General features: G+C 43.6%; 1 protein-coding gene across 6 annotated transcripts in view; it reads right to left on the bottom strand.

Annotated features, from left to right (window-relative positions):
- Positions 1–25,907, bottom strand: part of SFMBT2 (Scm like with four mbt domains 2) — a 106,867-nt gene that overhangs the window by 10,526 nt on the left and 70,434 nt on the right. For all 6 annotated transcript variants that reach the window (XM_021530941.2, XM_021530939.3, XM_021530940.3 and 3 more), the window contains 9 exons: positions 25,008–25,090; positions 21,822–21,948; positions 17,553–17,666; positions 16,270–16,312; positions 15,616–15,686; positions 13,839–13,978; positions 9,321–9,430; positions 2,232–2,407; positions 632–804 (listed from right to left, as the gene is read on the bottom strand). In XM_021530941.2, coding sequence (XP_021386616.1) covers positions 632–804; positions 2,232–2,407; positions 9,321–9,430; positions 13,839–13,978; positions 15,616–15,686; positions 16,270–16,312; positions 17,553–17,666; positions 21,822–21,948; positions 25,008–25,090 — 1,037 coding nt within the window. The remainder of the gene's footprint in view (positions 1–631; positions 805–2,231; positions 2,408–9,320; positions 9,431–13,838; positions 13,979–15,615; positions 15,687–16,269; positions 16,313–17,552; positions 17,667–21,821; positions 21,949–25,007; positions 25,091–25,907) is intronic.

Here is a 25,907-nt window from a genome sequence, read left to right as displayed (position 1 = left end):
GAAAACAGCCCACACAGAACTAAGTCTACTCCAGTTTTAATTTGGACATGAATCTTTGCTGAAGCTCAGACCCTGCTGTATCACACAGCAGACTGGGAAGACTGAGCCCTCAAATTCCATGTATTTGGGACACAAACCATTTGCTTTGATGCTAAGGCTTGATGTTGTGAGCCAGAAACATTAGGAATAGTTAATGAAAAAAATAGAATTTCTTGAAACTACAATGGCTATGAGCTATTATTATTTATTACAATACTTGGAGATCTTAGACATGGATCACAGAGCTCCTTCATTCTGCTAAATGCTGTGCAAAGCATCCAACAGGCTCATCTGCCTGCTGTTAAGGAAGGAAATAAAATAAAGAGATACTAGGCAGCATGTCAGCCAGTGAGTATTGGGAAGGTGGGAGCAAAAATCTGCTTGCTACCTCTAAAATGGACAAGGTAAAAATCCCCATAGTGCCCCAATAAAACCAGTCTGATCTTAAAAGAACAGACAGCAAGGAAGGATCCAAAATAGCAAGTGGAAGTGTTCAGGTGTGCTGAGAAGGCACTCAAAAGGAAAATGAAGAATGGGGGACAAGACAAAGGCACCAAGGGGTTTTTGCTGATTTATCCAGTGTGACACAAACCTCTGCAGAGCCTGCAGCATTCGAATCCACAGCTGATGATCTCCTTTTCTTCTGCACAAAGATGGATTTCCGCCTCTTTCTGCGTCTGGCTGGCTTGACGTGGCCACTTTTCATGTTGTTATTTTCCCCAATTGGTGGCTTAATGATTTTTTTCCTCTTCCCGTAATAATAAGCTGGAGAAATGAAGCACAATGCCCATTAAAAACTTTAACCACCCAAAGAAGGTTCAGAACCTTGGCTTGCTCCTTGCTACAGGCTCAGGACTGTACTCTAAGTGCAATTTAAACTTTAAAATACATTGATTTGGGAAAATAAAAAGCACAGCATAAATAGGTCATGTTGGACTAGCACAGAGTGTTACAGCTCTTATATATCCAGATTTATTGATGATGAATGAAGACTTCAGAATTTAACAATGTGTTTAGGCAGAGCTGAGCCGTGATTTGGAGGGAAAGAGGCCAACAAGTTCCAGATTTGATCCAGTGCAGTTCTGTGTGAGGTAAAGTTGCTAAGGTTTTCAGCAGAGAGGAGAGAGGGCCAGCTAGCCTCAGTCATGTACAGAGGAATGGATTATTATTATTATTTTAAACTATTTTGTGGTCCAGGTTGAAATTAAGGATGTGAGAGTTCTCTGACCTTACATTAAATGTTTGTATTAAATGCCTTTTGATGCACTCTGGGGATGAAAGACACTGTCCTTGGCCAGCAAGGGTATCCCAGCACAACTAAAATAGCCCTTGGCACCATGGCAAAGTTCATAACTGAACTGAACCTTTCAGCAAATCAGTGGAGTTCTGAGGAAAAATTCATTCAGTCAAATAAACCATCAACTCTGAAATGGGACAACCTCAGCTGGAGCTTCCCCAGCTCTCCATTTGCTACCAGTGGACTCCAGCTCAGGAGTAAATTTCTACAGAAACCCATCCCAGGGATCTCAGTATCCCCCTGAGTGCATTCCTCCTTCTACTGGCACCAAACTCAAGAGACTTGCTTTAGATCAATTACACTGCTTTTTGCAACCTTTGTGGAAGAAGGGCAACACTCACTTCCACTTTCCTGACCTGTTTAAAAGCCAATAACACCAGTAATATTGACAACAAAAAGCACTGAATACTAACAACAGCCTTCCTGAACAGGCATGGCCATGTTTAAATATTAAACACTCTGAGTAAAGAGTCAGTGTTCAAACCTTCCAGCACCCCAGCACTGTGGTTCTGGCCTGTGCTGGTGTGTATGCCAGAAACTCTTTACAAGGAGGATTCATCCCACCTAACAAAGCTGTCTTAGAGTTAAAATCTCAGCTTCCCACTGCAGGCTCCTTTTACGTGCTCCTTGTGTTAACTTTAGATACGAAGAAAATTCAAGACTTCCAAAAAATGATGACAATCAAACAAATGTATTAGGATGGAGTGAGAGGGACAGCTGGCTGGTACAGGATTCTAAGGGAACCTGTGGTGGTCTGAGAACTAAACAACTGCTCCTAGATGAGATGAATCCTCATCAGTATTAACATATCACACAACTCCTGCTTCACACCACCCACCATCTCCCACTTCTCCGGTTCCCAGCCAGCACCAAGAGGCATTTTTCCAGTACTCACTGTACTTGGTTTTGGTGTGGATGGAGCAGTTCTCAGGGCAGACTTCGGCCACCAGCACAGGGCTGAAGAGGTTGGGGCAGCACTCGAGCTTGGCACAGACCCTCCTGCAGAAATCTGCCACCTGGTCCGACGTCCGCACGATCTTCACGGTCGCCCTGTACGTCTTCCCCCTGTACCTAGGGAGGAGTACAGGACCCCACATCACCCATCCACGAAAATCCTGTGGTGCTGCATACCAGACTCTCCTCTGCCAGGCAGAGATCCTCCTCAGGGACTTTTGGGAGAGTGCCTCTCTTGAGAATGCAGGCAGAACAAGTCTAATTTTTTTAGTGGCTCCATTTCAGATAGACTCGAGGAATAAAAGGGTGAAATAAAGTTGAAGGTATGGACATGATTTGGGAAGGAATCTCTGTGCACACTAGATATATGTGTAAATATGGCAAGGGAAGGAAAAAATCTCAGTGGGCTTGGTGAAGATACTACACAGGACAGCAAGCCCTTATTGTGAACTGATGCAAAGGTTTTGGGAGAGGGATGCATGATTGACCCATTATCAGATGCTTATACACCTTGCAGAGCTTTCTGGTCAAAACCCTGTGTCTGGATTAAACTCTCTAAGCCCCAGTGCACTTTTGGTTTTCTCCACTGCCATCTTTCCTGCTCCCATATCATGTTCCAGCTCCCAATAATCCCCAAGACTCGTGGTGCCAGCTGTGGCTATCAGGACACACTCATTGTGAAAATGCATCTGGGTGGAACAGCAATCTCTGCCACCTCGGGACCAGATGACTTCACCACTCTGAGACGTGGGCACTACAAAACCTGAGGAAGTCATCAGGAGTCTCTGGAGTTATTTAACAGGGCTGCAGCAACGGGCCCTAAAACCTATTCCTACAGGGAATGCTTGGAGCAGAAACCTGCAATGAAAGGTTTGTCTTAAATTTGCTACGCCACTAAAACATTTATTTCGGTGTTTCATATGAAGTGTTTCTGAGTGATAAATGGCTGAGAAAGATACAGTTACATCCCTGCTGTACTACACTGTAGATGTGAACCCTGGAAAACCAATTATCCCCATAATTTATTAAACAGCAGCAGCAAGCTGTTGTAAACAGTGAGATAAGGTTTTTAAAACATCTCTTACGCATCCTGAGGAATGCAACATGAGACACAACTGCACCAGGGCCCGGTGCTGGCATTACAAATGTGCTCAGAGGAGGGAAAAGTAACACATAACGAAAGAAAAAAGAGGGAACAACAGTGGAAGAAAGATTAGTGGATGGGAAGCAAGGAAAGACAAAGATACAGTCACCAGGAAAAATGAAACAAAGCGTTTGTCAGTGTATTAAGATCTGCAGTTTCCTAGCAGCTGCTGATAGATATGGGAGAGGAAGAAGAGGTGGTGAAATAAAGATGTGACCAGAGAGTTAAAACATTCAGACAGCTCTTTCTGAAACAAAGGGGTGTGGGAAAAGGGTTTGAAACTGCGGCACATGGAGTGTTGTAAAGGGGAACCCCAAATGAAATTTAGATCTGAGAACAGCCCAGTCCAACCATTCTCAGGCCTCAATCCAAATTATCACCTCAGCCTAAAACCTGAATGAGCATTCCTGCAAGGTGCCAGGCTCTGATACCCCTTTTGGTGCCAAGACAGTCCTGGATTCATTCACCTGAATGCATGAATGACTTAATGAGCCAACTTTCCACACAGATCTGGACAGATGAAGCAAAAGGGAAAAGTGTTCCTTTCAGGTACAGAGCAAAAGGGAAAAGTGTTCCTTTCAGGTACAGAGCACTGCTGTGATCCCAGCTTCCCTATGAAACAGCTGCAGAGGCAGGCTGGCTGAGCAGGGTTTGGCAATACCTAATACCAAAACCACTAAATGCCACAGGCATTTCAATCCATCTACTTATAAAAGTTTTATATTTCTTTTCAATGTGTTTGAAAAGACTCCTGCAGCACTTATTACTTCTCCAGGAGCCATTAAGTTTAACGACAGCCTGGATGGTTTGGTTAGTGAGTCTGCTCTCAGAAACAGGCTGCAGGATTTCACTGAGCTGCTTTCACCTGGCCCCAAATAACTCTGCTTGGACTAAACCAGCACTTCCAGACAAGCACCAGCCTCGAGGGTCTCCACACTGGAAGAATCATGGCACAGGGAGCACCTGTACCTACACCTCATTTTATGTCTGGATGCATATGAATTTAACTCACATTTATTTGTCCTTGTTCTGACTTTCACCACTAGGATGAAAAGACTGCATCTGGTTTTGTTTCCCTGCAAAAGCACTCTAATCAAATTGCCTCTTGATCTTCTTTCTTATAAGCTAAGAAAGCTGCCTGATGGGTATTATTCAAGGATGGCTGACTTTTTCTAACTGTGTGCTTCCTATTGTGTTTGGCTGCCCAGGAAAGACCCATTGTACTGCAGTGCCTGCTGAAAGGAAAAGATGAAACTAGGAAAATGAACAACTGACTGATTTCATCATCTGCTTTGAATGCAACACACATTTTAATTAACAAAGGGGATGGCAAAATGGAGATCTCCATGACTGCAGCAATCAGTCTCAATAACCCAAGGTGTTAGTACTGGTCACAGCAATATTTTTTACATCATTTTGGTCTTGGCAGCACCTCTTTCAACTATAAACCAAGTTCTACTAATATTTTCCATATTCCTTACACGCTGAAGATTTTTAACACAGGCACCACCAAATGTAATCTGAGCTGTTTCTAGGACAGCCATGTGGAAGGAGCTCCTTTGTCAGAAAACATTTTCAATTAGCATCTCTCAAAAAGTTACCAACTACTGATGCTCCTATTTATTTTTTTGTACCAGGGCTCCTAACCTTCTCAATCACTTGCAAGCAGCAATTATCTGCATGCACAGCATGCCAGTACTGGAGACTTGGGAAATTGCTATGTCAAGGGTAGTAGTTTTGGTTTTCTTAGAAATCACTCTTCTTTTTTTAAAAAACAGATTTTTCAGCTAACACCAAAAGAATCTTTCTTTCCTCTTCCCCCTTTTCTGCCCTCAGATCCCAAACTTGGAGAAAACCTTAATGCTGGAACTATTTCTGTGGAAAATACACTTGCTGATCCATGAACAAAAATATTAAATGAACAGCACTTTGCAATAGAACTCTTCTGTTGAAACTCCTTAAAATAGCTTAGAGGTTCATGAGAACATAGTGCCTTCCAGAAGCTCCAGTTAGGGACTGCTGTGTGCTGACACAGAGTCTTGTGCTGAAAAACTTCAAAAAGCAAGAACATTGAGAACTGCATTTTCAAAAGTCCTATTCTAAGGCATTCCAACAATTCCTGAGAAATTTTGAACAACTCAGTAGTTAAAAGTCTCAATTTTCTTTTGGAGGACTGAAAACTCCTTTTGTCTGTCTACCTTAACGTCTGCCAAACATAAGGAGTTAACTTCCTTCAAAGCTATTTAATCATCCAGTGGCATTTTGTACTCTTGAACACAGGATTCAGAAAGGGCACTGGCATGCTCTGGTTGTAAGGCCTTGTCTTATTAATTCTCCTGATTACAGAAATAAAAGGTTTAAGTCATTCCACTGATCCTGGTTTGGAAAGCCTTGCTCAAAATGAACACAAATGAATTTCCACAGTTTCTTCCTCAACCCCAAACCAGTTCCTCATCACATCAGGCACAACTCGCCCTTTGCTTCTTGCCAGTCCCCTACTGGTCCTGCATGTTCTCAGAAATGGCTTCCAAGAGGATCTGGCTAATAACCTTTCCAGGAAAGTTAAGCTGACAGCCTGAAGTTACTTGGATCCTCCTTCTTTGCCCTTCATAATGAGGGGTGTGATAACTGCCTTTTTCCAAAAAATTAGGATTCTTTCCTCATTGTCATCAACTTCCAAACACGCCGGCGAGTGGCCTTGCAATGACATTGGCCAGTTCTCCCAGGATTGGCTGCATCCCAACTGCTTCCATGCACTCGTGCACATCCAGAGTTTTTAGACTCCTTTCCACCTACTCTGGGTAACACTTCACTCCCTCCAACAGGATCAGGGCCCTGGGAAGCCTGAGAGCAAACCCCCACTAGCAAAGGCTGAGGCAAAGATTTCAAACACCTTGCCCTCACTTATCACAAGTTTAAGGCAGTCTTCTATAAAGCAGCTGCAGCAAAAAGGCTTTCTTTGAAATGCAGCCTCATAAATAAGCAATGATGTCTGGCATAGGGGTAAATATTCCTGGAGTTTAGCTACTGGATTTGAGAAGCTCTCAGGATTTCATTTAATGAAGGAGTCCAGGAATGCTCATCTTTATTATTTTGATCAACTGGGCTTCATACAAGACCCAGGAGACAACCTTCTGCACACACTGCTTGTGTTTATGTCCAAAGTCCTGCAAAAATGGGTAAATCCAAACAGCCCCATTATCAGCCCTCAGAAATGAAAACCCTTGAAAAGCACAAAGTCCCTTAAGCATTTTATGTAAAACTGGGAAGGCAAATCAAGATGTAGGCACTGCACTTAAGAGCATCAAAACCATACGTGTTGAATGCCGACAGCTTCAACCGGCCCTCATGGGAACCCAGGAGGATCAAGCCTGACATTTCTAACTCATCATCACCAATAAATCAGGTTTGACTCTTCTCACATGGAACCAGCAGCACTGACGGGAAACAGCTGCCATCACACACTGCAAACACACCTCTCTGGACAACCTAAATTGTTTTATCTTCTTTGCAAGGTGAGCGTAATTGATTCCACAGTGGGCATTCATGACAGCAGAGTGAACTGAACACAGGCTGCCCCAGGACTGAGATAATGCATTCCTGGCAGTGCCAAACCTTGCATTTGGGACAGTGGGAAAAGCAGCTTCCTCTTCACCAATCCCTTTGCTCTACCCTACTGCAGGCACTGCAAATAAACAGCACTGCCAAGATGCAAGGAGGTGCCAGTCCACATCAGAAAGAAGGTGACACCATGTGTCCCATCACAGCTGGCTCTGGAGCTGTCATCCTGAGCAACAGGCACCATCCAGAGCCCATGGAACTGAAGTTGCTCATTGCAGGTCCCTGTTGCTCATTACACATCCCTGTTTAAGATTCTGGAGCACTGTCACACCTTGTGGAAGGTGTCATGTGCTGTTTGTATGTTCCACAGTATCTGGTTTCATGACTGTTTTCATCTTTGCTTCTGAACAACCAAATGCAATTAAAACTTCTGGATGGAGCAACTCAAGCAAACTAAAAAGGAATAAAGAAGACCTAGGGTAGCCAGACAGTCTTGGGGCATGTCAACCTCTGTCATGCACTCTTAAAAGTCATCGAATTACCCAGAGACTATCTGGCACCACCACCAAGCACTGCTCAGTCACAGAAGCAAGAGAGCTGCAGGAACCAGGAGCTGTCCAGCCCCATGAGCTTTGTCTTCTCAGGAGCCAGAGGGAAATGCCACACTGGAGGAGAAGTGCTGCTCTCAGCAGACACTACAAAACTTGCTGTCCTGGCTCTGAGCCTGTGATGATCCAATCTGTGGCTTAACAAAGTTGAAAGATGCTGCCTGACTCCCTGGATGAGGTAGATGCCTGCTGGGGCAGCCAGCATACAGGAACACAAACATGGACTGTGACTGGGGGGGCAACGTAAAATACCATCATGGATGGTCATTTAAACACTTTCCAGGCTGTCTCCTATTAGGAATATGGATTGCAGCAGCCTTAAGAAATAGGTATTTCTGCTTTTGCACAAGGTAAATCCCCACACTCAAAGGGGAAACCCCAACAAAATCCTACTCACGATACTGCCAATAGAAAAACTGCCTGTAAGCTCAGTTCTTTGCAGGAGAGGGTGTTAATATAGAGCCTTACAACTTGATTTCTCAACTGCTAAGTACCTGTAGGAGTGAATTATCTGATATTTGTAGCACAAGATGTGGGATCCTGGAATCAATGAAAATCAGGTCATGGTCAAAGACCTGTTTTAAATGAAAATCTGCATGCACAAAGTTGGCTTTTAGACTTCTATCCACAACAAACACAAAAGCCTGACATTCTACATGGGTGAGAGAAGCAAATTAAAAATAGCATGCTTCTAGTAGATTTTCATTTCATTTGCAATCCTCCTTCAGGAAAGCAGTTTTAAGTGTACACAGAGTAAAAGTTTTTCAACTCCCTCCCTCAACCATGAACACTCTGCAATATCTGGATGGGCAAAGATCAAATACAGTAGCCATCAATAGTGCTGTGTTTGGCAGCTATTCATACCAAATAACCAAGAGAAAATTGCTTTTCTTTGAAAAGGAGTTGCAGAGTTCAGTACAAAGGGTGAGATTCACTGCATTTAACTGCAGTACTTAAAAAGTCAAGGTGACCATTAGTTAACAAAGAAAGCTTTCTTCAAAGAAATATTTATTGAGATCCATCTTCAAGTGGGAAGAATAATTCTTCAGGCCTCTGCAGAGAGCTTAGGTGAGACTCCTCTCTTTCAGACAGACAACAATTGTTGAAATACATCCTAAGTATAGTGGCCATTACATAAAGAAGACATAAACAGGTAGATTTTAATGCTGGAAGGAGGAATTCAGTATTCTTTGGTGCTGTTTAGAAGAGAATTGAAGAACATATTCTAGAAAGGCATCAAATCTTGACCTGAATCTCTGATCTGTTACTACATTGCCTTAATCACACTCCTGCTAAAAAATGTGTCCCTGAAAATTTGTTTGAACTTTTCTTGGTACCATTTATTCTCACCATTTTTTCCTGCATTAGCCTGACAGGCTCTAATTTAAAAGCAGCCATACTCCTCCATTTAGAAAGTCAGGAACTGAGCTCATTCAGTAATAGCCAAGCTTATAAGAACAGCTTATCATAAAACTCAGGACTTGACTTCATCAAAAACTGGATGGCTGCTTGGAGAAAGACAATAGAAATGAACCGTTCAGGTGAATATTTAATTTCTGAAGTTGCTATGGAATGAGTCAAATAATTCAATGAAGCAAAACGATAATTAGAAAAGCAAAACTGTCACAATAGGAAAAAAAAACTTTTTTTTTTCCCCACACTAGTCAGTTCCCTTTCTGAAACCTCCCAGATAGAAGAACACACATTGAAGACTTACTTTGCTTTAAGTGTTTCCTCCTGGAAATTCCACTGAGGGTCTTCTACAAGCTGCAGTTCTCGTAAAACACTCCCTGGCTTGTAAGCTGCATTGATCACCATGCTGAGAACCTATGAGGAGATAAAAACAACAACAATGATGGTTTTAAAAGTAGTCCTTGACCACACTGAATATGTTGCCAGGTGCTGCACAGGCAGGAGCAGCTTGCAGGTGCTTGTTTCTGTCCTGGTTGCACAGGTTAAGTGCTGGATGCAAGGAGGAGGGGTCCCAGAATGGATCACAGTTGCCATATCATAGATAACACCTGAGTCTGAAAAAGTAACTGCATTAAATGCTGTTTAACCCCAAAAATCTGATAACCAGTGATTTTGTCTTTGTGACAGACCCTCTCACCCAGAGCAGATTGCACAGCCTGGACCCTGTGCATCATGGACCAGTTTAATAAAAAAATGAAAACAGAAACAGTTCTGAAGGCACAACCAGGTACAGGTCACGTGCATCACCACACAGTGAACACTGGAGGGGAAATTCACGCATTTGAGGTCAGCAATGTGCTCAAGAGCCTGAGAGCTGTGTGCCTTGCCTGTATTAACAGAATAGTAATGAAGTCTCCACAAAAAGAGTTTGCAGGAGGTGTGCCTGGAGCCCAGTGTGTGTCCACTCCGTACAAGAGAACACACGTGCCAATCCTTTTAATCCAAAGTCACTGAGAATAAAAATGATTCCTGCCACTGGCTCAGGAAATCCAAGCTTTAATAGCCTACACTTGGCATAGGGAGATAAACACAAGGAAAACAAATCTCTTAACAGCACCAGACCGTGTGTTTGAACACTCTGCATTGTATGCACATGAATGATCCCACAGTCAATCTGGATTGGTTTTCATCTAATTTAGCTCGTTACCTAACGCCTGTTCTTAATTCCTTGGGAGCCTGCAAATTACTTCAGTATGATGAACATAAAGTTTATCCAGCAACCATGAACACAGTTCATCAGAAATGAAAATATATCTAGGTCATACTGCAGTGACCAATGTGTTTATGTTTGTTTGGTTGTGTTTTTTTTCCCCTCTAAATCCAGCAACCTGAGGATTTGCTAGCATTTTAAAAACTCTACAGGATTAATAATTTTCAGGCAAGGGCTTCACTTAATGCTGCAGAGTACCCTGTAAAATGGCACTGGCTGGAGTTGCTTGGATAGGTTATTTACTAGAAGCAAAATTTAATTTATCATTGGGCCCTTGGAAACATAACTCAAACCACTCTTCAAAAAAGTCCAATTAGAGGCACCAAACACTGACAGAGGGTAGGTAGATTTAGACTGGATATGAGGAAGAAATTCTTCCCTGTGAGGGTGGTGAGGTGCTGGCACAGGTTGCTCAGAGAAGCTGTGTCTGTCCAATCCCTGGCAGTGTCCAAGGCTGGATGGGGTTTGGAGCAACCTGGGATAATGAAAGGTGTCCCTGCCCATGGCAGGGGGTGGCACTGGTCCCATACAACCCAAACCATTTTAAATTGCTATGGAAAGACAGTTTCTGAGTGAGCCCTTCCAGCTGCTCACCCACATCTTGTCTTGCTGGTCTCTCCCCTCACAAACTGAGGGGCACTGGCCTCTGACACCTCATGTCAGGAAGCCAGAAATGGGTTCTCAAAAACATCAAGTGCCTGGGGAGCTGCCGCACTCATTCACAGCTCATCAGGTGCACTGATCAGTAAATCCAGGGGGTTATTTAACCCCTGTGCAGGAGTTTGCTGGGAAAGCTCTCCTTAAGCACATTTCCACACCCACCCTGCTGGCTGGTGGGGCATCTGGGGCAGAAAGCATCTTGCTGAGCAATTTCCACCAAGTCTGCTGTCCTGCCCCCTCACCAGAGAAATGGTGCTTGTCTGAGCTGTCAGAATAGCTGGGAAATGAGCAAGAAAAGAAAACCCAACCCTGCAATACCAGTGTGGCCCTGTCTGGGCGTTCTCCCACACACCTAATCAACTCCAGCCCTGCACAGGCCCCCACAGTGCCAGGACTTTTCTCAAAGCTGGCTTGTCACCAGCAGGACTCTGTAAACTTCTAAACTCAGTTCAAAAAAATGAGTGTTTTGTAAGAACAATTATTTCCTTTTCAGGAAAGGAAAAAAAAAAACAAACAAAAACAAACAAACAAACAAAAAAAAACCACCCAAAAAACCTCTGGCTTTTACTTCTCTTGTATCTCAAGTGAGTCACCGAGTTTGGCATTTTACCCTACAGCAAAGGTTCATCATCACAGTAAGAGTGGCACCTTCTAGCAATAGTATCACTTCATATTGCACTCTATTAAATGCAAACAAACAGAATTTTGGAAAAAAAATTAACTGTGATTTAAACAAAACCAGCAAAGAAACCTAGACCAGTTTCCAACTCTCTCTGGAGATGGAAAATTACATCAACCATCTCAGACCGGTCAAATTTCCTTTGGCTGGAGCATGACCAGTTGGAGATTTTGTTGGTTTAATTTCACCCCTCTGCATCAGGAATGCTTTGGGTGCAGCCACCTGTGCCTTGGAGCACAGGGGGGGATTAGGCAAGCTCAGCCTTTGCTGTTATCCATCAGTGAGGTTTTATTTTGATGCTGCTGACCTTTGGATTTTCAGAGCTGAGTGAGCTGGAGTCACACCAGTGAAGACCATCACAAGGCTCTGCCCCACCTCACAAAAACCTGATATTCATTAAGTTCTCCATTTTCATGTCCACAGGGGCTCTCTTTTGAGTATATCTGGTGTGCCTGGTGCCACTGGGCAGTTCAGCACTTTTCTTCCATCACAGCTCTTTGGCGTTCACACATTTGCCATCTCCATCCCCCTTGAAACAGTTTCAAGTTTTGAGATGGTTGAAGTTTTCTTAGGAAAACTCCAAACTTCCTTCCTAACTCTCATTGTCAAGGTACAGCTAAAAATATGATCACAACTCTTTTCTCTGATAAGAGAACTGAGTTCTCTGAGAGCTTTTTTCTCTCAGAGAAGACTCTGAGGTCTTCTCTTAAGACCTCAATGATGAGCATTCTTATGAGGAAAAACTCAATTTCCCTCCTCTATCTGAGATATAATCCCACACTCCTACCTAACAAGAGATACTAAATCCCAGGGTAGCCTCAAAGCAGGGCAGAAAACTTATTTTTTTTTAACTTGGAATACTGATGTGTCTGTGGGACAGAGAGCAGAAGAGTTATCTGGGATTCTTTTGTTAAATGATCAAGGATCTAAAAGGCATCTTTTGTCATAGTCCATTTTCTTTTTGAATAGAGAAAGAGCAAAGTGTCTTAAAACTAGTAAGAGCAGTAAGCAATGAAGCTAATTAATCTTTACAGCGTATTTCTCAAATATATGGGGGGGTTATAGATCATCTGGAGCCTTAAGAAAACACCTTGTTTTATTTTGCAATGATGCTGAGGAGTTCTTGGCATATATGAAGAACGGTTTTGTGCTTCTCAGATATACTGACCCCAAAACTAAAACTAAAGTTGACAATGTATTTATTTTAATTTAACTTCAAGTCAGCCTTTATTATACAGAAAAGCTACCTTACAGTCACCACTTTTCAGCCCAGGTGCAATGGCTGGATGACAGTAGCTGATGTCTCCATTGTATCTGGCTCCAGGTTTCAACTGGTTTTCCAAGAAAACACCTCAGAAATGAGACAAACTTTGCAGCTGATGTCAAACAAAAGGCATTGCCACCTCACTTGCCTCTTCCAGTGAAAGAAACACAATAAACCAGTGGTCCCAGCAGAAAACTTGTGCTGGCACTGGGAATAATCAACAGCGAGGCTATAAAAATAAGTTTGGTACTAAACTACACAGGAGGTACTTGCAACTCACCTAAGACTTTGGGATTCAAGGGTACACACACAGGATGATGCTTCACTGCATCAGTGGTGGAGGTAAGGACAAGACCTTGGGTGGAAAGGTCTGAGGAACATTAGGAACTTCAATTGTGCTGCAATTTTTTACCTCTATCCTGGCTCTCTGTACTGCTGGCACCTCTCTCATCTCAGCAACAGCTACCAGGAATCAGGTACAGCAACATCAGGAATCAGGTACAGCAACACCCTGAATGTTTTCTCTTCACCCTTTCCAGAATTTGGAACTGGCTCCCGTGGCCAGAATGAGCTTCGGTTTATGGCCATAATAAGCTTGAATTTTTTCTGCAAAGTAACACAGACCAATGCTGGGCCACTGCTCCTTGGGACGTTGTTTATGTCTCCAAAAGGAGATGCCCATGTCTCCATGACACTGCTGTTTGCTCCTGTGTTGATGACAACCCACACTGAAGTCGTTTCCAACCAACAGAACTCCCCGTGTTTCCAAAACATCACCTCTCCCACCAAACCCCACAATGCAAAACCTGCCCCTTTTTCCTGGCTGGCAGTTGGCCTCATGGAAACCACTCCAGGACAATTTTAGGTGCATTGTTTGCAAATTCTGGGTCTGACAAGCCACGACTCATGCTTCCCTCTGAAATCCCCCCAAAAGAGAGCTGGGCCATACCTCCTTGAGGACCAGCACACACTTGCCAGGCCCCACAGACTGAGGTAGCTCTGCAATCCTGCCTTTGTTTAAATATGGACCTGAGAAGCAGCGGTGGTTGATGTAGAGCTGGGGGCAGCAGTATCTCCCATTGATGGTGCCTGCAAGGAGAAAGCAGCAGTGAGATGCCTGCAGCACTTCTATACCATAACTCAAGAACCCTTCTTTATTATTATCATTGTTTTAATTGAAGGGATGGGACTACAGATGGGTTAAAAATTATTTATTGTTTAAATAAAGACTAATCTTAGAGGCTGTGAGATTTAAGAGAGTAAGTAAGCTCAAAATGGTCACAAGTTTTTCATTACAAGGTAATATATAACTTTCTAATCTAATGGATAGTTGCCACAAAGTATATTTTGTTTTTATAACTTATCACCTTTACTTACTTCTACTGTAATGTGTATACTTTTATCTATCAAATGTACATACATGTGCTTTTATCATAACTTCTAAAGTATTAGCTTATTCTATACAATTATACCCATATATTATAAACCCTTCACTATCTTATCAATACAGTTTCTCACTTAAAGCATATTCTTACTTATAACTATAGAAACCTAAGTTTATGGTTTTTCTGTTTAATGGCTGTGTAGTTGTTTTTTTTTGACATTAATTCAAGTATTTCCTAGGCTGCAAATTAAACCCTCCTGTGTCTGTGGAAGTTTCTATATTTCTATTTTCCACACTTCTTCCTCCTAGATGTGGGAGGAAGGGAAGGAGAATAAAGGAGGCACAAAATTCCACCCTGGGATAGAGGGCAGGGAAGCCTCTGCTATTCAAATCTGTCCAGCATGGGAAAAGAAGTGTTTTTAGCAGTGACTGATTTGGCTGCACACCCTGCTGAAAGGAGGACTGGGAAAGGAGCTAATCCATGACATGAGCCAGGGCTCTCCCAGAACTCACAGTGCAGGGGGACATTCACTGCAACCTGCCAGGAGGGGATGCATGAGCTGAGCCTCAAAGAGGACTCAGCTCCGGGAGAACATTCTCTCAGTGAAGAGCCTTAGAAACCCCTCTTCAGCTCCTGTCCAAACCCACAAGTCCTGCAGTGCCATGTCCTGACCCAGCACGGCTCTACAGAGCAGTTTTCCTTCTCTGGGCTAATTACTCTGGGCTCCTTTGTAGACCATGGAGAGAAATGGGAACTTCTAGATGTGGTTATCCACTTTTTTTGGGTTATCATACCCTAAAAGACCCTGATTCTCCCCATTTGACTGTAATGGAGTGTTGGCTGCAATGCCAACATGTGTCCCACGGCCTGCTGAAATAAAGTGAATGAAATCCTGTCCCTGCTGCTGGGTTTACACCATTAATTGGATGAATATTGCACTCAGAGACTCCTGCCACTGCTAAAGGGGAGAGGAATTTGCCTTTAGCAGAAGCAGCAGCCAACACCACACAGTCCTGACATAACACAGGGGGACCCATCAGGTGCTGCTGCACCCAATTTCGTCAGTGTCAATGAACAACCTGCACCCATCTCCACCAGAGAGATTCATCAGCCTTGTCTTAATATCATAATGTGAAATGGGCAAGCTCCAGGGGAACTCTGACAGCCCCAGAAAGACAAGTGGAGAACCAGATCCTCACCTGCTGTACATCAGGTGGGTTCACTCCACCTTACACCCCCTAAGGATGTAGTTCCATCTCCCCAGCCCTATGACAACTCACTGCCTTTTTGGGGTCCTCCCCTTCCATACAGGACATGGGTCTTTGAAATAAGGATCCTTACCTGTTGTGTCTAGCTGAGGAACTGGGCAGAGGTCGTGAGGTATTTTCTCAACAGGCACTGTGGATGGTAACCTGTTAAAAGAGAAATTGGGTGTATTTAATAGAGTATTTGGTGAATTTAATAGCATCAGACAGTACAAAGGATCCCCCAAAAGCTACACCAGTAACAGCCTGGGATGAGGAATGGAGATACCTCCAACACAATTCCACTTCCACATGGCTGATCACAGAGCAGGGCATTGCAGATGAAGGAGCCAGATCCACCCCTTCTCTAAAAATATACCCTGATGTGTCAGCTTTAGACCTCCAGGCTTCAAATATCGTCCCTTAAACCCCTTAAATTCAAGTTTCTACAAACTGCAAGAGCTATACAGGGAAATGCCCTCCTGGTGTATGTCCATCTTCCCTAAGCATCCCTTGCTGGCCATCAGACAGGGGCTGTACAGCCCCAGCCAGCAAAAAAACTGCTGTTACAGAGACTTTCTAATATGCTAACAAATATTTCAGGCTTAAAAGAATCCTCTTGCTGGCTGTGCTGCAGCATCTGAGCAGTAGTTACCGAGCCACACAGCTGCTGTATTATCCCCCCTGGAAGACCCAATGCATTCCTGTGAAAACACCACCTTAAATAACAAAAAAACCCAAAACAACTTACTGTTTTTCTGGTTGCACAACTGCAATTCTCCTCTTCCTTCGCACTGCAAAAATGAAGCAAGAAAGAAAAAAATTAGTTTTGTACCCTTCTGTCCTGTTAAGTACACCCAGAATGCATAAAAATGTGTCTAAATGCACTGAGTATAAAACGACTTTGAACACAATGAAATGGTACTTAATTACTATCACCATCTTGGTATTTTTTAAGTAAGTCACTACATCATTAAAACCTACTTTAAGGATGTAATAATACACTTAATCTCTCCTCTGGAATGCTAATACTGTGTTTTATGGGATCAGCATAAAAGAAAAAAAAATTAAAATAAAAACACAAATATTTTTCCACACAGGAACACATATGGGTAAGATTACATTTTACAAGCATGATTACCTCCAGTGTAATTTATCCCCAGCAATAACTTGTGATAAGGCTGCATAATGTTGCCATAGCAGTATTCTCCTAAATTAGGCTCTGGCTCCCTGATTTTTAACTTAAGCATATTTAACTCTTCGAAAGGGTTGACACATTTTAAAATTTGCCTTTTGGATTTTAATTAATATAAACAGAGAGGCCAATTTTTCACCTGGTGGCTTGAGACTGGGTATGTTGGAACAAGAAAACAACACCAAGCCACTGAGCTCTGATGAACTGAGTTCAAATGCAAATAGAAAGAAATTTGTCTTAATATGCACTGGAGGCAGGACAAAACACCGTGGGCTTAATTGTGCTGTGGGGGGATTTAAACTGAACACTAGGAAAATCTCTGAGCTGGCAAAGGCAGTGAAGTAAGGGACAGATACTCTGGGAAAGGGCAGAAATTCCATCACAGAATGGCAGCAATTATTTCTCCATTTAGATGGAGCAGATCCTGTTTTGGAAAGGGGCACCTGGACGGCCTCTGTATGTTCATTTCTCCTGACATTTTATGGTTTATTTTCTCAATTTGAGGTCTTTGTCCCTAATCCACTCAGCTTCCTGAGTGAAGCTGGCTTAGCACAACAAAACCTGGCTTCCCTCTGACAACCCCACTGCCCAACAACCCAGTGTGCAATCCCAAACCATGGAACAGCCTTCCCCAGCACAGACAACCCCAGTTTGGGAGGGGCTGATCACAGAGAAAAATACAAACTGCTTAATTCTGGTCACTAACTAGATTTATTACCATACACTGGCAGCCTGGTTATTGGTCTGCTGGGTAGGTTGGTAGTGTCAACAATGGGATTATAGACTTTAGGAAAAAATCCCTGATATCATCTGCACTGCTCAAGTCTCTATGTACTTACAAACAGCTTTGTGTGGTGGGGTGAGGTTATAAGCATTTGCTTCACACCAGCCAACTGGGAAAATGTCCATAGACTCCACATCAACAATATACTCTGGAGAAGGCATCTGTGAACCTAGAAAGACAAATTTATAATGGGATTTAGGCATGGGAACACCAAGCTCAGAGCCACCCAAGCATCCATCACGAGGCCTGGGATGCGAATGATGGAACGTGCAAGAATAAATCTGCTTCCCTGCCCCAAAATCAGGCACCATTTCATCTGCAGCTCTGCACAGACAGCCAGGATGGGGCTGCTGCACTTACAGTGCAATGTGGTTCAGAGGAAAACCCCATTAACAGCACTTTGAGGGTGTACAGTGAAGCAGCCAAAAGCCAGGAGGTTAAACGTGTATAACTTCCCTCAACAAGACAGCCTGGCCAACCCCTAGGTATTTCGTGAAGTTGCATAACTGAGTCAGAAGGACTTGTTGAATGCTTGCTCTTCATAGTTAAGAGAGTGTATCCAGGCTTTGCCAGGCTGGCAGCTAATGTGGGAGAGAGGCTTTTATATTCCAGTGCTTCCCTGAAGCTTTTTTGGGCAACTCTGCCCTTGAGTCCCATTGCTTTAAGGGTGAGAGGTGGCCACTTTTCTGTCCAGAAGTGCCACAAATTCTCCTAGGATTCCTCACATGAAACAAGAGCTGATGACCCAACAGGAGAGAAGCAGTATGAAAATGCCAAGTGGGAGACATGCACCAAGGTCTCTGGCACGATGCTGACTCCAAAACTTCACCTGAAGTCTCTAGTTAAAGCAATTATCTTCCAATTTGGTTATTACACCTGCTTTAGAAGATAATCTCCTGTCTTCATTTATGTGGGTCCCACTCACAGAAACAAAGAATTATTTAGGCTGGAAAAGACTTCCAAAATCAAGCCCAGCCACTAACCCATCACTGCCAGGCCCACATCTACATAAATTTTGAACATTTCCAGAGTTATGCCACCACTATCCTGGGAAACCTATTCCAATGCTTGACCACCCCTTCAGTGAAGGAAATTTTTCCTGCTTTTTCCCCCTAATTTACCTCATTTCCAAAATCCAATGAAGATATTACTGCTGGCTTTGAGTTCTTTCAAAAACAACTCTCATGTCCTGAGTCGAGGCACTATTTAACTATTCCAGTTCAAGTTCAACTGCCCTGGCACAGCTGGGCCAGCAACTTCACCTCCTCCCTCTGCCAATTCCACCCCAGGACAGAGAGCTCCAGCACCAGCATGGGGTGATCTCCTAATAAAAGGGACCAAAGGATCAGCAGCTTCCCCTGTATCACCCTCTCCTTGGCATCTGTTAAAACATCTTTGCCTCCTGCTTCAGGCAGGAAGTGTTTGACTGTGCACAGCCAGACAACTACAGGGAGCTTCCCTCTAATGTGTGTTCATCAAGGGCTTGTGGTGTAATTGAAACAGTAATTGAACTTTGTGATGGGAACAGCGCTGAGGCTGAGCTGCAGCATTTGGATCAGTAATAAACCTGCTGCTCTGAGAGGGTTTGGCTGCAGGAAAAAGCCCAAGGAGGCAGGGAAATAGGTGCTGGTGATCACACTGTTGGAGGAAATAATGAAAAAAATGCAGTCATGATGTCTGTGTAGATCCGTGGATGTCTTCAGGGTGTTTCTCTGAGCCCTGCATCGTGTTCATGCACTATCCATTGAAAATACATACTGGAATATGGGAAGAGAATGGGATGAAGGCACAGGGGAAGGACACAACTTGCTGAATAAAAGATTTCAGCAGCTGAAATTCCCTGAAAAACCGTTTCTCTCCACAAGATAATACCATGGGGTCACTGCTCAGTTTGAACCTGATGAGAGCTCCAGTGGGGAGCTCCATTTTCACATGACACCACAAATCCAAGCAAGGAGCCCATGTGACAACAGTGAGTTGTGACAAGACATGCGCACAGTGAGCAAGGCATGGATCAAACCCTAAACAGGGCAAGAAATCAACATAGACCCCACTGAAATGTCACCAGAACTGGGAAAACCAATCACTTCATTACTGCAATGGTGTTATTCTGACAAAATAGACTCAATTATTTTAGAGGTCCTTTCTAATCTTAATTATTCTACAGTTCTAACTTATTATAAAGCAACCAGATTAAATGTACTTTCCTGCTTAGAAGCAGGGTAAATGAGACATGAAGGGTCTTTTCCAACCAAAATGGTTCTATGAACATTCTGCTTCTGAAATTTACAGCTGCAGCCACCCTGAGGGATAAGAAAGCAGCACAACGCCCATTCTCCTGCAACACCTTGTTCCTCTTGTAAGACATATTCACAGCTACTCTGTCCTCCCTGGCACTGTTTCTGCCCTCTGGCAGTTGATAACCCTGCCTTCCACTTCCAACATCTGACTGCTTCCTTTGGCCTCACTCACAGGAGTGCAAAACAGCTTTTTTGAGACTCATTAGTTTCATCTGCTGCATTTTATGCTGCTCTCTTCTCAGAGCAAGAAATGTCCATGGGAATTGGGAGGTTAAAGGGCAAGCAAGGAGACTGGAAACAGGGTGAGGGAAATATCTACCATGAATTTTACAGGACGGGTAGAACAGAGCAGCAACTCTAGAAAACTGTAAAAGGGGAAATTACAGGAAACCTCCCTGGAGAAGTGATTAACCAAAGGGTTTTCCTCAAATTCCTTGGCTGTGTAGGCAGCGTGCATTATTACTTGTATAAATTCACACCAGAAAGCTTCAAGCTCTAAAATCTAAAATGAACCAGTAAAAATTAACAATGCAGATGATGAGTAATAAAGTAGCAGAGAGCGCAGAGCATCCCATCAGTCCTGAGCTTCTCCTCCACCACGGGGGAACCACAGTGCTGCTCATTAAACGCTCGCCCTGGAGTTTAGGGTTTTGCCACTGTACCAAGTGTGATTTATCACACAATGTTCCCTCATGTCTAACTCGGCCCTGCTTAACTCCTGTGCTCCTGCTTTATGGCTGCAGCCTGGGCTGTCAAACTGGGAAACTGGGAGGGCAACAATGAAAGCTTCAGAGGCACCCGTGATAAATGGTGGGATCTGAGGTTTTCAGAGAGGGGCACCCGTGGAAGTTGGGGAGTCTTGCTGCTTCCAGAATATAAATAATCAGTTAGAAACAACACTATATTAATGGAGTAAAAAAAAAACCAAAAAAACCCATGCCACACTTCAAGCCACATTTATTTTACAACTCTGCAAGCAGGGTGGTTTTTTTTGGTTGTGTTTTTCTTTTTTTAATGCCTGCTTTTTGCATAACACTGTGCATACTGTAGTGATGTATTCCTACAGCAGCAAAGATTTCTTTCTATTTTCTGCAGTCTTTTGCATCTTTTCTGTTTACGACAGATCATTCAATTCCTGGTATTGAGATATAAACCAAGCTTAGAGCATGTATACATCAGAACTCAAAAGAAAGTAGATGCACACAAGGCTTTTTTATGGTAAGTTGTAAAAAAACATCCTTTAAGAAATTAAAATAGTAAAAGGCAGGAAGAAAGAGATGAGGGAAGGAAGAGGAAGCAACGTGAGAGTGTGTTGCCCTTTTCCTGCATCTATCCACATCTTTGACAAGTGAAGGCCATTTAAAAAAAGAAGTTGCCAAAATGTGTCAAATTCCTTGATCAGATGGGTGCAAATTCAAGAACAGCATTAGTGAACACAAAATGTCAAACAATTGTTGATTCCAGCAATTAAAAAAAAATTATTTTCCCTGTGTCCAGACCAGGCTCCAGATAAGCTGTTGCTGCCTTGAGCTAGAAGGCAAACAATCATCTTAGAGTTAAAAATCAAAACCTGTCATTGCACACCAAAAGCAAACACTCAGGAGGAACTATAATATTTTGGGTTTCCTGGCAACATTTTTACCAACTTTAAGGGCTTTGATTAGAGACCTCTCCTCCTGTACAAACTGTCAGGTTGGGAGTTGCTGTAGAAGCTGTACAAGTGAGGCAAATTTCTATTCCTAGGATGAAAGTGTATGATGATGGCAGGGAGGAGGTTGTTATGATGGTGATAAAGGCCACATGGATGGAAGGGTGAAGGAACTTGCAGCTCCTCCAGAGAAAGAGCAGGTAAATTTAATTCCTCATGAAACATAACTGGTCAATATGTATAGAATTGAAAAGCTAGAAAGAGCAATTTTGTGCAGAGAATGAAGGACAAAATTGAGTGAGTGAGTGAGTGAGTGAGTGAGTGAGTGAGTGAGTGAGTGAAGCAGACAAGCACAAGCAGCCTTTAGAGCCTTTACCTTCCAGGTGCAGCCACATCAACCGTCCTTTCACCGAGGTGATGGAAGCCACACAAATCTCTGCAGGGTTCCTGGGGTTCACTGCCTCCAGCTTCATGTTCTTGGTGAAGCCACGGCTGAAGGATGTCTGAAAGAGGCAACAGACAATGCTGAAACACAGCACTGCAGCACTGCACAACTTCAACCAGACTGTCTGCTGGGAAGCATCAATTTAGCATGGTTTGCTTGCTGCTGGAAGGGAAGGATACTCTGAAGAATGCAAAGGCAACCAGAAACAAATCAGAGCTGTGCTGGTGCAGCCCATGGTGAGCAGCTGTGCCCCAGCAGCACATGGGGGTCTGCAGGGGAGTAGAGGCTGCTGCCCCAGGAGGATCTCTGTCAGAGGAGATGGATACCCACAGGAGGCTCTGACCCTGGAGACAGGAGCCCATGCTAGAGCAGGTTTGCACCAACACCCATATGAAAACTCAATGATGAAATGCATGACATGTTCTATCCCTGACTCCTGGGGGACTGGGAGGAGGTTGCTCTACATCCAGTGATGCATTTTCTGTTGATGTGATACTACCCAGAGGCTTCCAAGAACTCCTGTGCTTAAGCATCTCTCACCTTGCTAGAAGAAATCTTATAAAGCAAAAATCCACCTTGCTCTGAGACCAGAGAAACCTCTTCATACATTCAGTCACCCAAGCTGACTGAAGCTGAAGATACCTCAGTAACTTTTTCAAGTATGCTTTGGGTGAGTTTTCATGGATGGACATCTGAGCAACCCCATCTAGTGAGTGGCAGCAGTGCCCATGGGATGAGGGGATTGGAACTAGACAGTCTTTAATGACCCTTCCAACCCAAACTATGCTGTGATTCTATTTTAAGCTCAATGTACAAGGGCTTTCAGGCACATTGGCTGGAGTGCAGATGGATCCAGTTGTGTTCATTGCCACTCTTCCTTCCAATGTCCCCTCCTGTCACTTATCCTCAGTCCCTTCCCAGTATCTCCCCCACCACTCTCCCTGGAAACACACTAATGCAATACCTGTGTCCATACCAGGGCTTCCTTTCCTTGGATTTCCCTCCCTTCTGTTCCACCCGTTCTGCATCTCTCTGCACACAGAAAGGGCTCCCCCTCCAAAATGAGACTTTTTGCTAATAATAACTGGGATGGGTAACAACTGCCACTGACTCCAAATGACACCAAACCCTCATCCTATGTGAAAACTGGAAGCCAGGCTCAAATTCAACCCTCCTCCTATTGGTACAACACCAAGGACCATGGGCACTTCACCTTGAACAATCCCTGAGAGCTCTCTGAGAGACTAAAACCTCATGGCTTTGGTCTCTTTTCCATCCAAGAACAGGCTGCTACTCTCAAACACACCTTGGACTGCCTCAAGCCTTGCTCAGCACACTGATCAGCTTCACCCTGCAAAAGCTGCTAATGGCCAGGGCTGCAGGAATGCAGGCTGAGTTTGTCTAAATGCCTTTTATGTTGCCTAACAAGGAAATGCCATTTATCATCACCCTGGCTCCTTTCATTGCAGTTCGGTGCTGGAGGCTCATTTATACAAAATCAATGGCAAAACAGTTAGGTGGAGTTTATTTTACTAAGCATTTGGGGCATGTCAATCCATTTCATAACTGCCTCTCCTTGTTAAAAATCCCTCCTGGGGAAAAAGCTACAGCACCTCCACTGCCAGCACCACATCTGGCTGCACGAGGTGGGAGATGCAAAAAAAGCTTCCAGCAAAGAGCCCCTCACAGCCACAATTCAAGGGGACCAGCCAGCCAGGAGGCTGCACAAGTGACAACAGAGCAGCTCCCTCTGAAAAGAATTGTGTTATTAAGAGTGGAAGAACAGGAGAGACATGTTCACCTGGTGAATGTTTCCTAAAAAAAAAAAAAAAGGATCAATAAATGCCCAAACCTGACTTAATCTTAGAGGATATTATGCAGAGACTTTTCTCAAGGCTGCCACTGCTGAGAGAAGAGATCCACTACTTGGCAAAATGAAAAGAGATATAAAGAAAAAGTGGGGATGCTTGCAGAAGAGGAATGCAAAAATAGCCCCACTGTATTGGTGTGATGCAGCTTCCCTCAGGACTGCTGGAAAGCTTTGCTTTAAGTCCCTTCAGGAAAAGGGATTTAATGGGGCCAAGAAATCCTTACTCTGGTTTGACTCCCAAGTCAGACACTGCTCATGGTGCAGTTCCTCTGAGTCCATCAATAAAAAATTCACTAATTCACCATCAAAGCTTCCAAGCCAGGCTGCCCCTAGGCCACCACAGATGAGAGGAAAGCCACGGAAAACCACAGCTGGTGCCTGTCTCCATTCTGCTTTCCAGAAACAGCCCATCCCTGAGTCCCATGACTTCTGAGCCCAGTGAAAAGCTGTGCAATTCCTACAGAAACCTGTCTGTCCATCATTCATGCCACCACTTTATTTTGCAAATCTTCCTGTGCTCATTTTAGGTGCACCACTAACATTTAGGTAGCACCAGCAGGAGTATTTTCAGTTTTTGATGGGATCTCAACCTCTACCAGTTGATGGGCACACAAAGGAGAGCACCAGGTTGCTGGAAAAGGCAGAAGCTACATCTGCCTTTCCCCAAGCAATGAATACCTGTCAGATCAAGGCACACATTGCCATAAAACAGCCTGCAAAAGATTATTTCAAAAGCTGTGAATCTTAAAGGCATCCATCACTCTCACATCACTGTTGCAGCATCAAGGAAGGACCTGAACTGTCCCAAGGACCAGAGCATCCATGAGGGTTAATCATCCTCTCACACATTTTCAACATTTAGCATTTTAATACATGTGGTTTGGTTTCTCTGTATCCCTGGGATACAGATAAAACACCTAAAATGTAAAAAGAGGCAAATGATACTATGCAGTTTCTTTACCTGAATTATTTTTAGTAGCACTTGAATTAATAGCAGTAACCAGTTGAGATCCTTTTAGTGCTGTATAGAACCAGAGAGGGGATGAAGAGCTGGATAATTACAGATAAAGACAAGACTAAAATAAGGATTTTTTTCTCTTTTAGGGATGGAGACTTGGGACACTCCCCCAGTTTCCTCCCTAAGGCAGCCTCAAGGTGCTCTGGGGGAACTTCTCAAAGCCTTGCAGCACCTTTTCTGGGCAAGCTGTTTTGTTTCACGTGGATGCACAAGAGGAAAAAGAACTTACATTTCTAAAGCACAGATGAGGTGCTGCCTCAGCTCCACACTGCTTCTGGTAGTCTGCCCAGTCAAAGTCCTGGCCAGAGTAACCTGCAGGAGGACGAAACAAAAAGAGCCATCAGCCACCAGCCACACCACAGACAAAGGACAAAACTCACACACCTCCTGCATTTTACTACCAAGTCTCCATTAAAAAGCAGTAAGACATAATTATTTTCCCTGTTTTCCCTTTTCAGTGAGCACCTCCCAACTTTTAACAAACCCATAACTAGTGACAAGTGCCACTGTGCCAGATTTCCACATGGGGCTGCTTATGGACTTCTTTCTCCTGCTTTTAGCTGTCTAAAAGGTGGACAAGGTCATGGAGCTGGACATGGGTTATTTGCTGCTCCCTCAGGAGTGGACAGGGAGGGGATCACACAATCAGAAGCTGATCCATTCTCCCTTTCAAAGCAGGAGATAAATTCCCTTCTCTTCATTCATGTACCCTTCCTGACTGGCTCCCCAGCAGCTCAGGTGTGTGAGCTGAATCCAATCACAATAAAAATGTTACAGGAATCTGGAGCAGAGCAGGAAAATGAATGCAGATCTCCCTCAAACAGCTTCAGCAAACAGATCATCCCTTCAGCCTCTGCTTCTAGGTAAAATAAAGGGATTCCTTTGTATGAGCATCTCTCAAGGAGTCCCATCACAGAAAGACAAATCAGACCTCTGCTCATCCACTATTCTTACTTGGCAATTTAGGCAATTAATTCTTGGGACAGAAATGTTGTGGTTTTTTTCATTTACTTTTGGTGGCTTTCTTTTTTTTGCCTGCCTCTTAAGTCTCTATTTTTACAGTGCTTGAAACCAGTGAGTGCTAATCCTGTCCAAGGGCCTGCAGATACTCTAATTGCAGAACTACTCT

Source organism: Lonchura striata, chromosome 5 (genome assembly GCF_046129695.1).
Source record: "Lonchura striata isolate bLonStr1 chromosome 5, bLonStr1.mat, whole genome shotgun sequence".
NCBI classification, from domain to species: Eukaryota; Metazoa; Chordata; class Aves; order Passeriformes; family Estrildidae; genus Lonchura; species Lonchura striata.
The sequence above is the reverse complement of the archived record's forward strand: the minus strand, read 5'-3'. Positions and strand labels throughout refer to the sequence as shown.